This window comes from Clavelina lepadiformis, chromosome 7 (genome assembly GCF_947623445.1).
Source record: "Clavelina lepadiformis chromosome 7, kaClaLepa1.1, whole genome shotgun sequence".
Classification (NCBI taxonomy): Eukaryota; Metazoa; Chordata; class Ascidiacea; order Aplousobranchia; family Clavelinidae; genus Clavelina; species Clavelina lepadiformis.
In genome coordinates, this window is record NC_135246.1 from 11,907,165 (window position 1) to 11,921,198 (window position 14,034).

General features: G+C 34.4%; 1 protein-coding gene across 1 annotated transcript; it reads right to left on the reverse strand.

The window, feature by feature from the left end:
- Nucleotides 1-2,014: 2,014 nt before the first annotated feature.
- Nucleotides 2,015-10,251, reverse strand: LOC143465264 (uncharacterized). Its single transcript, XM_076963471.1, has 8 exons — nt 10,045-10,251; nt 6,723-6,842; nt 4,586-4,642; nt 4,294-4,446; nt 4,061-4,180; nt 3,875-3,959; nt 2,679-2,836; nt 2,015-2,579 (listed from the first exon to the last, which is right to left on the reverse strand). The coding sequence occupies exons 1-8, from the start codon at nt 10,177-10,179 to the stop codon at nt 2,553-2,555; spliced, it is 855 nt and encodes a 284-aa protein (XP_076819586.1). The 5' UTR covers nt 10,180-10,251; the 3' UTR covers nt 2,015-2,552.
- Nucleotides 10,252-14,034: the final 3,783 nt, after the last annotated feature.

The following is a 14,034-nucleotide window of genomic DNA, read 5'->3' on the forward strand; positions in this document are numbered from 1 at the left end:
ATTATCTGACTCTATTGTTGCGTGCGGTTTGAATGCTCTAACCTTTTGTCAGCCGAAAGCTATTAATATTACAACAGATATAGTTTACAAGAAAAGGTTTTTATTGTAGGTGCTGTACACTTTCTCAATATTACGCATAACCAAAAACATAGTAATACCACTGCTTATAAGATGTCTATCGAGTCGCAAACATCATGACTAGCGTAGTAAGCTCATATTACTCTCTCTGTATCCCTCCGTCTGTGTCTCCGCTTGCTGGTAGAATTGCGAGCTTATAAAACGTGAAGCGATGGGAGTGAAAATATTCGACAAGAAAAACGCAGCATTTCAGAACATGTGCAGCGAGGAAAACAAAGGGAGTTACATGTAGTTCAAGCTGACGTGTAGATAAATACAATCAGTATAAAGTTAAGAACCGGGCATTTGCAATAAAGATTTCTTATCAGCACAGGTGCTGGAAACAACCTGGGAACGTACTAAAAGGAGTTTTCACAGGAAGTTATTTAGAGTAGGTTTCCAAATATCAAACGACAGTTGAAGTGTTATCAAAAAACAAGTTCATATACTTCAATCAATAGCTAGAAAACACTTTTCCAAGAAATGATGTAATGGTATTAAAAAAACCACCCAGGCCGCTACAGGTGAAGCCAAATCCACATTAAAGTTAACTGGTATCTGAAGGTAATGTGATGTGGTATGCGAAAACAGTAATGATTTTTCTTATGGTAACATGATTTTGAAAAAATCGCTGTAACACCTTAGTAGCCTACATCTCATGTCCCACACTCCCACTGCCGCTACACAGTATTTGATATTTTAATTATGTAGAAACATGATAAATAGGCTTTTGACATAAGAGATCGTAACATAATAAACTTTTCATTGCTGACATACGATAAATTTACTTCCAGTTTTCTGTGTATTCCAGCATATTTTAGCCAATTTACAAGCCAGGTAAGCTTATGGTGTATAATGTAAACCTAATACCGCATTTTCTCGATTAAGTCTCTCTTGAATATAAGCCGCAATGAACGATGTTAAAATATTACTCTATTGAGAGTCGTCATTTAGACAAAGTCAAACGCCGCCAACAGGGTACCGAATTGGAAGTGTGAAATCGTTCTTTCAATAAGAGACTGGAACTGTGAGCGGTCTCTTACAGAAGCCTAAGTATCAGCTGATTAATCAGAATTAGCAGCACAGTTAAAGAGTCCCATCGTCTATTGATCTCAATAAAAGTAGAAGCCGCCTTTGAACAGAAGCTGTCCTCCATTAGAAGCTGCGCAAAATAATCAAAAATAAAAAACAGTAGCAGCGGCTTCTTTTCGAAAAAATTTCAGTAACTGAAAGTTCTTAATGCCCTAACTCTTCGAGAAGGTCGAGTGTCCTTCCCAACAAGCAATTCAATATGCGAATGCCAACAAAACTTCTATTTCTCAGACCTTTGTTGTAAACTAAACAAAAAATATATGGCAAAAAGAGCGTCCTCATTACAGCACGTGCTAATCAAATTGAATCAAACAAGGTCGCAAGAATAAAGGAAAAAGTAAACGTTACTGTTCGGGATACTTTGTGTGGCCTTAATACGCCTTATATACCACAAGCTGTAAGCTTGTGAAATGAACAAGGCACCGCTTAAGACCACAAAAAAATTCACCAAAATTTGCTAATTTATTAAGATTCTCAATTATAAACAGTCTACGCCATGGTGTATATGACGTTACCATACATAAGGGGCACTGAGAAGAGTCCTCGTACTTTAGGGGCTTGGTGGAGTTTCGCCCGATATTTTAGTCAGGTGTCGTTGCTCTGACTAACAGATACGCAGTTAAACAATTCGTGAAAATGAGTTAGGCAATTTAACTTAAATATACTGATAGTGGCCAGGTAGCTATTTCAGTGTCTTTTCAAACGAGCTCACGTTACAGTATCTTTCCACGGTTTACACGCAGGTGAAATGTATTTATGAGGTTATAAATGTGAAATCTGCCACTTTTCAGTAAAACACGCTTGGCACATTTTAGTGATTTATTTTATTTACAACACATGAAATTTTTCCCAAAGCAGTAGGCTTATGAAATTAAACTCAGTGATAAACAAAAGGTTATGAATATTTATAAAGATGATGCTTGGTTCGTAGAGAAATCAGATAAAAATGCACCACATCCCAAAAAAAGCAAAACTTAATTAATAGCACAAATTGCAAGAAGTATTGCAAATAAAAAGAAACAAGGTTACGATTATTATAAAGATTGTTAACAAGCATGACACAATTTATCAAAAAAATGATAAGTTATTCAGCAATTGCCACAGGTACTGTACATAAAAACAAACTAAAAGAACAACCACACAAGCACTTTTTTATTTAAATGCACACTTTTAGTAGAATACTGCATGACTAACATTTATATCGCATAATTATTAAAATTTTATACAAAGAAAGTGCTTATTGCTTCTAGAAATTAATAGTGGAAAGCATACGATTACATAGTACGAAAATGTCCATTCATCTGCCTACTAATTACTGTTCCGCAGGCTTCTTTGTCATCATTTTACATCTTCACCTGGGTTGATGGGACCTATAAAATTTACGTTATATGCTGCTGAAATAAATCATACCTGATGTCAAAAAGATACTGCCTACTGCTAATGCCCATAATTACGAAACATGCATGCACCTGATAAGCGGGTGGTGGGGATTCACCAATGGATTGATTGATCTGACCCATCATAGGGCTGGTTTGAACTGGATATGGGGTAGGATTAGTTCCAGCAGTTTGATACATGTACGCTGGTTGACCACTTTGCAAAACAGTGCCCGGCTGTCCAGGATAAACTAGAAACATGAAAATAAATTGACATCTAACACAGAACAAATCCATTTAACGTGGAGAAATGACACATCATCTAATTAAGCAAACATTATGCAAAGTTGTAAACTGTCTCGACATTGCTTAACATCAAAACTCTTGCCCTAATTGACCAGAACACCTGTTATAACAAACAAGATAGGTGCTTAAATATCAGTACAAAGCTGCCTAGCACAGAGGCTTTCAAATGCATGTTGCCCATAAAGAGTCACATTCCGTTATTTCTAACGATTCAACAACGCCAGTAATTCAGTAAAATGACTCAACGTAAAGATTATATATTGTAGATCTAGCACAGGAGTGCTTAACGTTTTAAGCAAAAGAAGCACATTACACTGTTTTTGTGTGTTGATGGGCTGCAAACAATCATGCTCAAATTTTTCATCTCAAAACTTCTGGTTAAAAACTTTGGCTTAATGATCAGTCAATGGCTGATTAGATTTGTTACATTATTTATTTCCTTGCTTTTTGAGAGTTCATTCCAAGAAACTTAATTGAACTAACTCTCATGGTTGGTGTTGTGTTTTAGCCTGTAAAATAGCCTAGCTGTGGATGCGTTTCAAAGTTCCAGGTCAGGTGTAGAATGCAGATAAAAATTGGCATGAAAACTAGAGAAATGTGTATTTTTAAGGTAAAAATTCTATTCTTGATCATGTTACCTATGCCTATGTAACGGGAGTTGGAGTTATGTAAATTATCATATTCAATTATAATTCATATTCCAGTATGAGGTACAGTAGTTTCAAACATCCCTAGTTTCTATGCAATGTTTCATTGGGCCTCATGACACCCTTTTCGAGAAATTGCATTTGTGGTAATTTTACTACACAAAGAAATACACATTGGCGGTTTTTTCAAACTCACATGCCTCCTAAAAATGACAGTTGAGCTAGTGAATAATTTTCTTGTTATTCTGCCAACTGTGCCAGTTTGCAGTTGCACTATTCTCTACTCTAAGTGCATTAAATGGCAAATTACACAAAAATGTGTGACCTTAAACATACCATAAGTGACAGGTTGACCGGGGAGTACAGTAGCAGGCATCTGTCCAGGATAAGCAGTTGTTGTGACATATACATTTTGTGGGTGCTGCAGATACAAAAAGTACAAAGTATAGGTATATATATGGATCCAGAAAGATAAAAATTTCATGGCACACGAGGTCAAAAAGCAGTTATTAACATTTATACCTGATATGAAGCATTGCAGCAAGACGTTGGAGCACAGCAGTAGGCAGAGTGTACAATTGCAACTATGGCTGCAGTAAACGAAATCACGCATTGGGTGGAGTGGAGGCCAATGGGGGTTGCCTAGTGTAGTACATAGTAATACACATACAAGTCATTCACAATAAAAAATAAGTATTGGTTTTAAATATTTTTGTCTTGATGCTTGCTTGGCTAAAATGTTGTATGTAACTTACAAAGAACCTGGTGTAACACCATGGATCAGTATAATCTCCTGGACAATCACCATAGTAAGAGCTCGGCATAACTAGTGCTGCAGTTAATTCTAATCCAAACATGGCACCACCAGCCAGTGCAGAAAAAATTGTCATGGTCAAAGCAGCAACAATCTAAATTGATTGCACCAATAGCAAAAATTACTGAAATGCATTTTATCTTATACTGTAAAGTAGTTCTTAGCTTGAGGATGGAACCACAGCAAAGTGTTTGAATAAAAGCTGAAAGAAAAAACAGATGTGCTAAACTCACAGGACAGTAAGTTGGTTTTTTTCCAGAGACTACTCCCAAAATTCCAGATGTCAAGAACTGCAAAATGAAAGGAAGAGAAAAATTAAACGCTGGGTGAATTACTAACAAAAAAAGCATAAAAAAAAGTCTTGCAAGACAAGTTGTAGGATTATCTTCGGCAAACAATACACAGCCTAGATAAGAAAGCAAATACATCCAGTATTGGCATTTAACATAACTGTTTTTGCAACAACTTCAAAAATTATTTTAGCAGCTATATAATCTAAGGAAGAGGTGTGCCATGTACAGCCTTCGGGGCCAGGCTTTATTTATCAAAAATTTTAAAGAAGAGTTTTTATTACTTTTTTGTTTTTTCTTTGAACTTTAGAAATTACATGAGCTACACACAGTAGACCACCAAACCTTTATGTTGTTTGCTGTATAAGTTACTTCATATACATTATGCTATTAGTAGCACAAGTTTTCCTGAGAGTATTATTAGCATTTATTACAATATAATCTAAAGACACAACATGTCAAGCATAACATTCCTTTTACACATTAGGATATGAGAAAACTATTATTCCATATTAACATTCTTGTTAGAATTTGTAAATTAAGCATATTACGTACACATGCAATTGATTAAATTATTGCATGTTTCTAGTAGTTTTAACCTTTAATTCGGCCCTCAGCATAAAATTGTTGTACACCCCTCGGATCCAGGGCTAGGTTATGACACAAATTTTCTCCCCAGAGAAAAAAAGTACAAGGCTCTAATTTAAGCCAACACATTACACAGCTCAGGTTAGAGCCATAAAGATAACCCAAATCTAATATGAGGTAGAGTAGGAGTTGTGTAAGTGTTGAAGTGTAAGAAACTTTTATTTACCTTTTTAGTTGCCCAATGCTTTACACGGACACTCACTATTGACTAAAGGCACACACACACACGGTCTGCCACACGGTTTGCGCACACATTCACAGATGACACCAACTATGTGATACAGACATGAAGCTGGTGGTCTGGTTGAAATATTGAGGCTTATACTAGTACATAAGGTAGCAAAATTTTAAATTTTTTTCTAGGTTACACCCTTGGCTAGTGCACTTTTTATTTCATCATAAGTACAAGCTATGTAACTTAAACTAAAACATTTTTGTTTGGCGATGTAGTTTTTCAATAAAAGGCTGTTATTATACTGCATTTCAACTTGATGCGTTTCATCCAATGTTTGAAATTTGAATGTACGTCAGGTACATAACTAATCAAACAGCCACCATGTATCTGATACAATTACCTGGAAAAAGGATTTCTTTTATTACAATTCTTTGCGAATGTGTTGACTTATGGCAGTCGTTTTTATTGCACAAATAAATATCTATGTCACTGCAACGCAAACTGCCGCAAGTCATCGCAAATGACAAAGTGTGTAGGCACCTTAAATGCAAACTCATTACCGCATGTCTTTTACTATAAACATCATCAACAAAATTGTTGTGATGTTACAACAAATTGAACCAAGGTTGGGATAATTGTAATTTGCAATCGATTGTCAACCGTTACTTTTTAATTGGTAGTCGAGGCATCGATTGAGTATTCAATTTGTCGGATACAAAAGTAAAAAAAAACGTTTGCTGCAAACCAAAATTGTTATCAATTTCCCAGTCATATGTAATGATTAATTAACTTTTATCTCAAGTAGAATACAATTTAATCGCTAATTGCTTGTCAGTTTGGCATACCCAACAATAACTGGTTGTTTCTTAACACTAAACAGACTGCCTGGTCAATCAAGCATTCATTTCTTGCTGCAAACAATACCACTGATGCATTATAATAATGTTAAGTAGAACAAGTTGAAAAACTGCATAAATATAAATTAAAACAGCAAAACTGTTACAAGGGGTACAGTTTACGAATGTTTATCATATCAAGTTTGAGTAATTTTATTTTTGTTCATCACACATTACAATTCATTCATTTTCCACCAATCGCATTTTCCTACATTTATATACTTGTTTTAGACAAACTAAAATAACATTCTTTTAGCAAAAAAAGGTAAAAAATCTATTTTTAATATATATGCATATAGTAAGTCACTACGAAATAATTAGACACAGAAAGTTAAACTGTAAAATACCAAGTGATACTTACAAATACACCAGCCCATATACCAGTTGCAATAAACGCAAAATCATCTTGATACCGTCCGGCGACGCTCATGAGGACTATTTGAAATATGATGCTGAGAACACCACAGGCAATCTGAGTAATCTGTGTGTCGTAAGCAACAATTTATGCCATCAGTTAATATTGTTTTGTAATAATTTAGCACATGCAATTTAATTAGAGCTGGGTAATATTTAAAAAATTTAAAGTGCTGTATATAAATAACAATATCGTCGGATGTAAGTCTGGCTCAAAAAATGGTATTAAATTTTTTAAACAGATTTTAATTATAAAAACTGCACTTGTGCAGTTTATTGTAATAAAACCCCAGAAGCCTTTAAAATCATTTACTACTTGACTGCAACAAAATAATTCTTCCAAATAATGTTGGGTCACATGCGAGCTCTGAACTATCCATCAAAACAGCCATGTAGAAAGGGACTACGCATTATCATATGCATGCGAGATAGGAGTATGCAATTAATATAGGCATCAGTCAACCTTCCAGATTGTTAATTTATATTTGGTTATTATGTCTCTATTTGTGTGTAAGTCGCACCCCAAATTTTGGTAAATAATAATTGGTACAATAAACTCAACTTATACCTTAATAAATATCGTACTAGCCATTAGTTAGCTGCCATTGTTGTTAATTGCTTAAGTCATATTGTTAGTTGCAGGCAACACACTTTTTATTTTGGAGAATCAAAATGAACTTCTTATATTTTAGTAAACTACGTAATTCTGACTCCAAAGTTTGTTGTGAAACTGAAAAATCAAGCATTAATTAGACACAGGAAGCCAAAGCCACGCATTTCCAGAAGTTAACAGATTAAAAACTTTTGTCCATAGTATCTCAGTTCATTTTTTAAAAATCCATAAGAAGCTAAGAAAATTTAACATTGTATGTAAATGTTTGAATTTGCCATAAGAATTTTAAGCTGAAATATAATGCATGATATCAAAGTAAAATATCAATATCAAAATATGAAATTTTGGATTACAGTGCCCACCCTAAGATCATTTAGCATTAAATCATGAATTAACAGGGAGAAACATTATTAATGTTAATTTTGAATTTTATGTTAATATAAAGAGGTTAATCAAAAATTAAATCCTGACAATTTTCAGCATTTACTATGAAAACTGTAGATGCTATGAAATACAAAAAGAAAAAAGGGCTCCTTCAATTTTTTGGTTTTGTATAAATTCTTTAATCTGAGGGTGTTTGAAGTGAGATGCAAGTCCATAAACATGTTGACCTTAAATGAAAGAGTAGTTGTCAATAAATATTCAGGTGAAAGATTTTTTAATAATATGTAGCGGTAAAGCAGTTATTGTCGTAAATAAGTGGAAAAAATACAAAAACTCATTGCTTAATTATAACGACGATAGCAGTTATTATTATGTCACAATAAAAAAGCAATAGAGATGATTCAGGTAATTGGATCAATTGCATAGAATGTTTCCTGTGATAGACAATTAATAGTTGTATAATTATAGCGTACTTAAGTGTATAACAGGAACATTTTGCATTAAATAAGCCTGAACTAGCTTCCTATTGGCACATTTGTACTGGTTAATGTAAATGCAAACCAACATTCAGTTCATTTTTGGTTGTTAGCTCCAGACTAGTATGGAGTCATATGCCACCCAAACCGTGTTAGCTAACCTACCATACCTAATACAAACCCCAAGACACCAGGTATATTGGTTTTACATTCTTACATCATAATGACCTCAGTCTTTGTCATAATGGGAGATCAAATTTGTGATAAAATTTCCGCAATAACTACGTAACCACTACATATTATTAAAAATCCTTACACCAGTGTGTTTACTGACAACTGCTGTGATTTAAGGATAATTTGTTCCAAGAACTAAAAGCACAATTCCAAGAACTAAAAGCACTTGTTTTAGATTCAGCTCAGACCTGCCCATTAACTTACATGAAAAAATGGTGAAAGTTCTGTTAGACATTCAATTAGCCGCTATGGAATTAGATGTGAATTTGACAACTGCCATGAAAATGGATCTAAAACACGGTAAACACCTCTTATTTTTCAATTTGGATGAAGTAGAAACACAGACTAAAAAGGCAAGATCTGCTGTTTTGATCAGTAGAGCTATTTCACAGTTTGGGTTAATTTACCCATGTAAACTAGTTAGCTGATTTTCATGTTGCTATACCAGAAAATGTTTTCAAGTTGCTGCTTATGGTTGGAAAGCTCGTTAATTACCAGTCAAAAGTCCAAACAGTGATTTTTAAATTGAAAACACACTAGTAAAAAATAGTTTATTTTAATCATATATGCAGAGCTGGACAACCGGGTCTACCATGCTTTCATTCATCAATGATAAAAAATCGATCATGCTTTTACTTTTTTAGAAAAACAAAGAGCACACTTCTTTGGCAGCTAACGCTCTTCTTAATAATTAAAAAATATTTTCACTTGTGTATGTTGCGAATTTGCATTGTAAAACATATGTCTAAAAGCAACTGTAATTGCTTATCAGTATTAGTTGTAAATGTTGAAGGAAATTTCATGGAATCCCATGATGAAGAGTTTTATTTTGGTCACACCTGCCCCAAATGATTAATAGATGACTATAGTATTAAGAACAATCTAAAATTTTAGATGCCGAGATGCAACAATTTATTATTCTTCACATTCTAAGCATTTATCAGTTATAAAAATAATGGTAATGTGAAGCAAATTAAGACACAATGATGACAACTCGGCTCATCATTATGATGCTTCCTATCATCTTATCAGTCTGGTTGACCATTGCTATCAGCTTCAAAAACAAAGCATTTACATCGAACAGCCATAACATGGTCCTGAAAAATCTAGCATTGTGTAAACAGTAGTGTACAGTTTTTAACTTTGCAGAATGAAAATTGTGTGTGAAATTTGTCTTAAAGCAGGGATTTTTTATTCACTACATAACATTATAGTCTTATGGTAGTCCAAAAACCTGAAATTTTTTAAAACTAACTATTTGTATCTATTCTGCGTGTTTACATCGTCGTTTGTGCAAAAAAAAGATCGACGAGTAAACAACCTTCCAAAAGGACCGTGTTCATGTTTTTGTTCCTATGTTGAAACAAAGCGTCGCGCTCGAGAGTCGAGATTACTACTAAAAAGCTTGAGCGCGCTCGTGCCCACTTCTGCATATACAGTATATTAATATATATTATTTATATCTCACTTAAAATGCATTTAAATTTGACGCAGCTTTTCTGAACTAGAATTTATATAAGCATTTTAATAATTAAATTATACAATAATACCACATTACTTACACCCAGTTTGTTATATATCCCAGCATATTTTTTTCCAATTTCCAGATTAGGTTGTCTGTTTATTACAACAGGACCCATGACCTGATTGGCTGGAACCATGACAGGATTAACTGTTGTAGTTTGCACAGTTGCCATCACTAAAACTAACTCTTAAAAATGTTTACAATAGGCTATTTATTTCAATGCTACTGACAGAAAAAAACAAATATATATTAAAGTTTTGTTAACTCTTTAACTATAAAAATACCCTATAATCCTATATGTATATATATATATATATCAATTTAAATATTCCTGTATTATAATAAGTATTACAGTCTGAGAAGGTTTAGTTGAACAAAAAAATGAGAATTAAGCAATTCTAGTATGGCGAAGGTAGGTTGTTGTTGCGTGCTGTTACGATGCTGCGTTGTTGACTCCTGACTCAGAAGGTTGCTGTTTTAGTTCACTGTCTCCTTCGCTCATATATTAAATAAAAGAACACGAGGTTCTGAGTTTAACCTTTACTCAAACTCATGCGTCCTGTGTAAAAGCGGTGCAAAGCGGCCAGTGCGGCACCGCTACACTAGCATTGAGACTGCAAAATGCACCATCTTACAACTTCGATTTTACATGTGCTATAAACAGTTGTACCCCAATTTTAGCTGTCCTGCATTTTCGAGACCTGGCCAAAGAATGCAGTGCTTTCGATTTTGGCATAGTGCAGCACATGGTTTTGCACTTCTGCAACTTACACGAACCCAATGGATAGCAAAAATCATTACAGAGAACTTCTTAGTTAACACGATACCCTACTATAAAAAGTTTGCTTTCAGTGCTCCGAATATATGCACTAATAAAAGTAACACCAAAATTTGAGACGAACAAGCGTAATACTTATTTAATATCATATAGTGTACAACGACAAGTTTGCCCTCAAAAAACAGCGCATTACATAAACTCTCTAGTAGCGACATTGTAAATAAGTATTTGTTCTTAAAGGCCTGCAAAAAATGTACTGCAAATACGTTTAGAAATAAAGGCCTAAAACATGCATGGTATTGGCTAGTGGGATGCATTAACGATAAAAGGCTAGCACTCCAACTAAACCTAGAAAACGTAGACGTTACGACTAATTAAAACAAATTAAGAACAAAGCACATAAATCACACACGAATATGACAACTTAAATCAAGACATTCGGAAAGACCTGGAGGACATGCTTGTCAGTGCGAACCCGGGAAGGTTAAAATAGAATCCCACAAAACGAACCACCATCCCAGGGATTGCAATGCCGTTTCTTATCTTGCACTAGTATAAAATTAAATTCTTTACTTCTTTCGCAAAATTTTTTTAACAGATAAAACGTACTATACATGGGGCAAAGGGGGCTGCCAGTTTCTGAGTAGCAATTTTTCACGCTAAAATTCGTGTCATCCAGCTGCTGTTCTTCCAAGCAAACAATTTGAACAAAGACAAATCATCGCTGACAATTGCGTCATGGAGCATGAGTAAACAGTACTTTACGTCACGCCAATGGACATATATAGGCATGTCAAGTGATTGAGCACAAGATATGATTAAAGGGTTCTAGGTCGATTCAACCCGCGGATGATTAAACCCACGGACTATTCAACCCAGGACAATTCAACCCACGGACAATTCAACCCGCGGGCGATTCAACCCACGGATCATTCAACCCATGGACGATTCAACCCCGGACGATTTAACCCAGGACAATTCAAACCAGGACGATTCAACCCAAAGACGATTCAACCTATTTACAAAAACATCTACGCAATTCCGTATCAGGCGCGGATGCTGCTGTTACCGTTATGCCAATACACATCTTGTGTTGAAATGAAAACAAGTTTATGAATCGTGTTTTAATGAGTATGGCCTGCTTAGCGAAAAATAAATAAAGCCTTCACATCGATTAAAAGTCAAACCTTAGAAACAACTGTTTGGTAATGAGAATGAAGACTGCCGGCAAAAAAGTTTGAAGCAGGAGATCAAACATTTTTATAATAGTATTTATTCTCCAGTCAATTTATTATTTTGAAAATGAACGAATAACGTTTCCTACAGCTTTAAAGATCCTTTCAGATAAACTAACTTATCATCCACAAACAGTGATACTTTAAAATTTGAATTCATCACCTCCTATATTGTATTCCTATATTGTAATTATTACCAATAAAAACGGCCTTTAATGAAATCTTTCTGGTCACAATGGACCGAGTTATCAATATGTCTTTTAGTCCTGTTGCAAATTGTTTTATAATCTAGGCTACATTCAAAAGAGTGATGGGGCGGTAGTTATCCGCCAACAACCGACTTTTGTTAGGATTAGGAATTAAAGTACGTAATTACTAATTACTAGGGCAAGTTTTTGCAACTTTTGCAACTTTTTTTTACAGCTTCCGGCAGCTTCCTAAATACTCAGGATTTATGTATTATGATGTTTTAAGCTGTTTGTAGGAATTTTATATTGCAACTTTTTGCAACTTTTTTCTATTTTTCATGCAACTTTTTACTGCAACTTTTATCAAGTATTGCGCAAAATGTAAAGGAGTGACTTAAAAAACATGCTATAAAACTATTTCTAGTATGTTTCTATTCTCTTTGCTTTGCATAACAAAGAGCTATGTGTTGGATTAGCTGCATCTCAATGTTATCTAGGACGCAACACTTGGCTTGCAAGCTAGAAGTTCAACAACCCCAGCCAAGCACGACAGTGCAGGAACTAAATTAGAAGTGGAAGTATGACTTGGCTTTTGGCCAAGCCCGCACAAATGGAAACAGGTTGTGTCTAGTCTTTCGAGGTCAATTTTTGTTGAGATAGTGGAAGACACTGTTTCCATTGTCTTCCAAGTTGTATCATTTTAATTAAATTTCTGATATTTAACGCGCTATCACATAACGTCGTACTTGCCATAAGTTCAATCTAACTTCACGGTATATTTGCAAACTTATCGAAGAATAGTTGATTGACAATCAGTTGCTGCATTGCACCTTTGAATTTATTGCAAAATATGATAATTCCATGTTTGGCATCATGTTTTGCAAACATGTTATTCACATTGCAGTATGAGTTTGCAAAATGCAAAATTACCCTATGTGATTGACAACTTAATCGGTAAAAATGTTTAGCTGCACGATTGAGCTTGTATTAACAACATTGTTAATATAAAAATAGACCATATTGATTGACATTTGTTTCCTTTAATTGAAAATTGCCAGATTGTAATTATCACCTGAGCTAAAACTTCGTGTTTAAAAAGTCCAAATCATTTCCTGTCATTGAAAAGCGCATTGCTCTTCGAGTTGAATCTTTGTATCTTTATTTTCTTGTTTAGGGTATAAATGTATCGTTGTATGCTATGTAATCGGGGGCATTCAGAATTAGTATTAGATTGGTTCTAGTTGTCCAAATATTAGCTCTTCAGTATACAATTGGAGTTTTAAAGTTCAATTAATGAGAAGATATAGATCTTAATATCTCAGTGAATAATTCCTTAAATCGATGTGAAATGTAGTGTGATGCGTTTTTATTGTTAAATAATTCTTAAATTCCCTTTTTGTATGATAATAATATTGTTGTAATTTTAGTGTTTATTTGAAGTAATAATGAAGAATATTAAAATCTATATTAATCAGAATCTCAGCGTTTAAAATTATATAACTATTCAACTGAAGTTTAGGATTTCTAGACAGAATTCGCAACCTTCTAATCATTCTTAAGAGTCAGATAACAATACATTAATTTTACATAATTTGGCAGTGTCTGAATTGTGAAAACAACAGACAAGAGACCGCCAATAGCTTAGTTAGTTGCAGACCTAGGGAGGTTGGGGTGTGGTATTTGACTTGTTTTGGGGGGAGGGGAGGGGTGGGTTAACGCTTTGCTGTTTGGCTTTTTGCGGAAAATTATTTCCGCATTGCGTTATTTTCTTGCTACGTACCGGCAAAAAATGTTATTTTCGGCGGTCTCGCCAGGCCGTCCGTGAA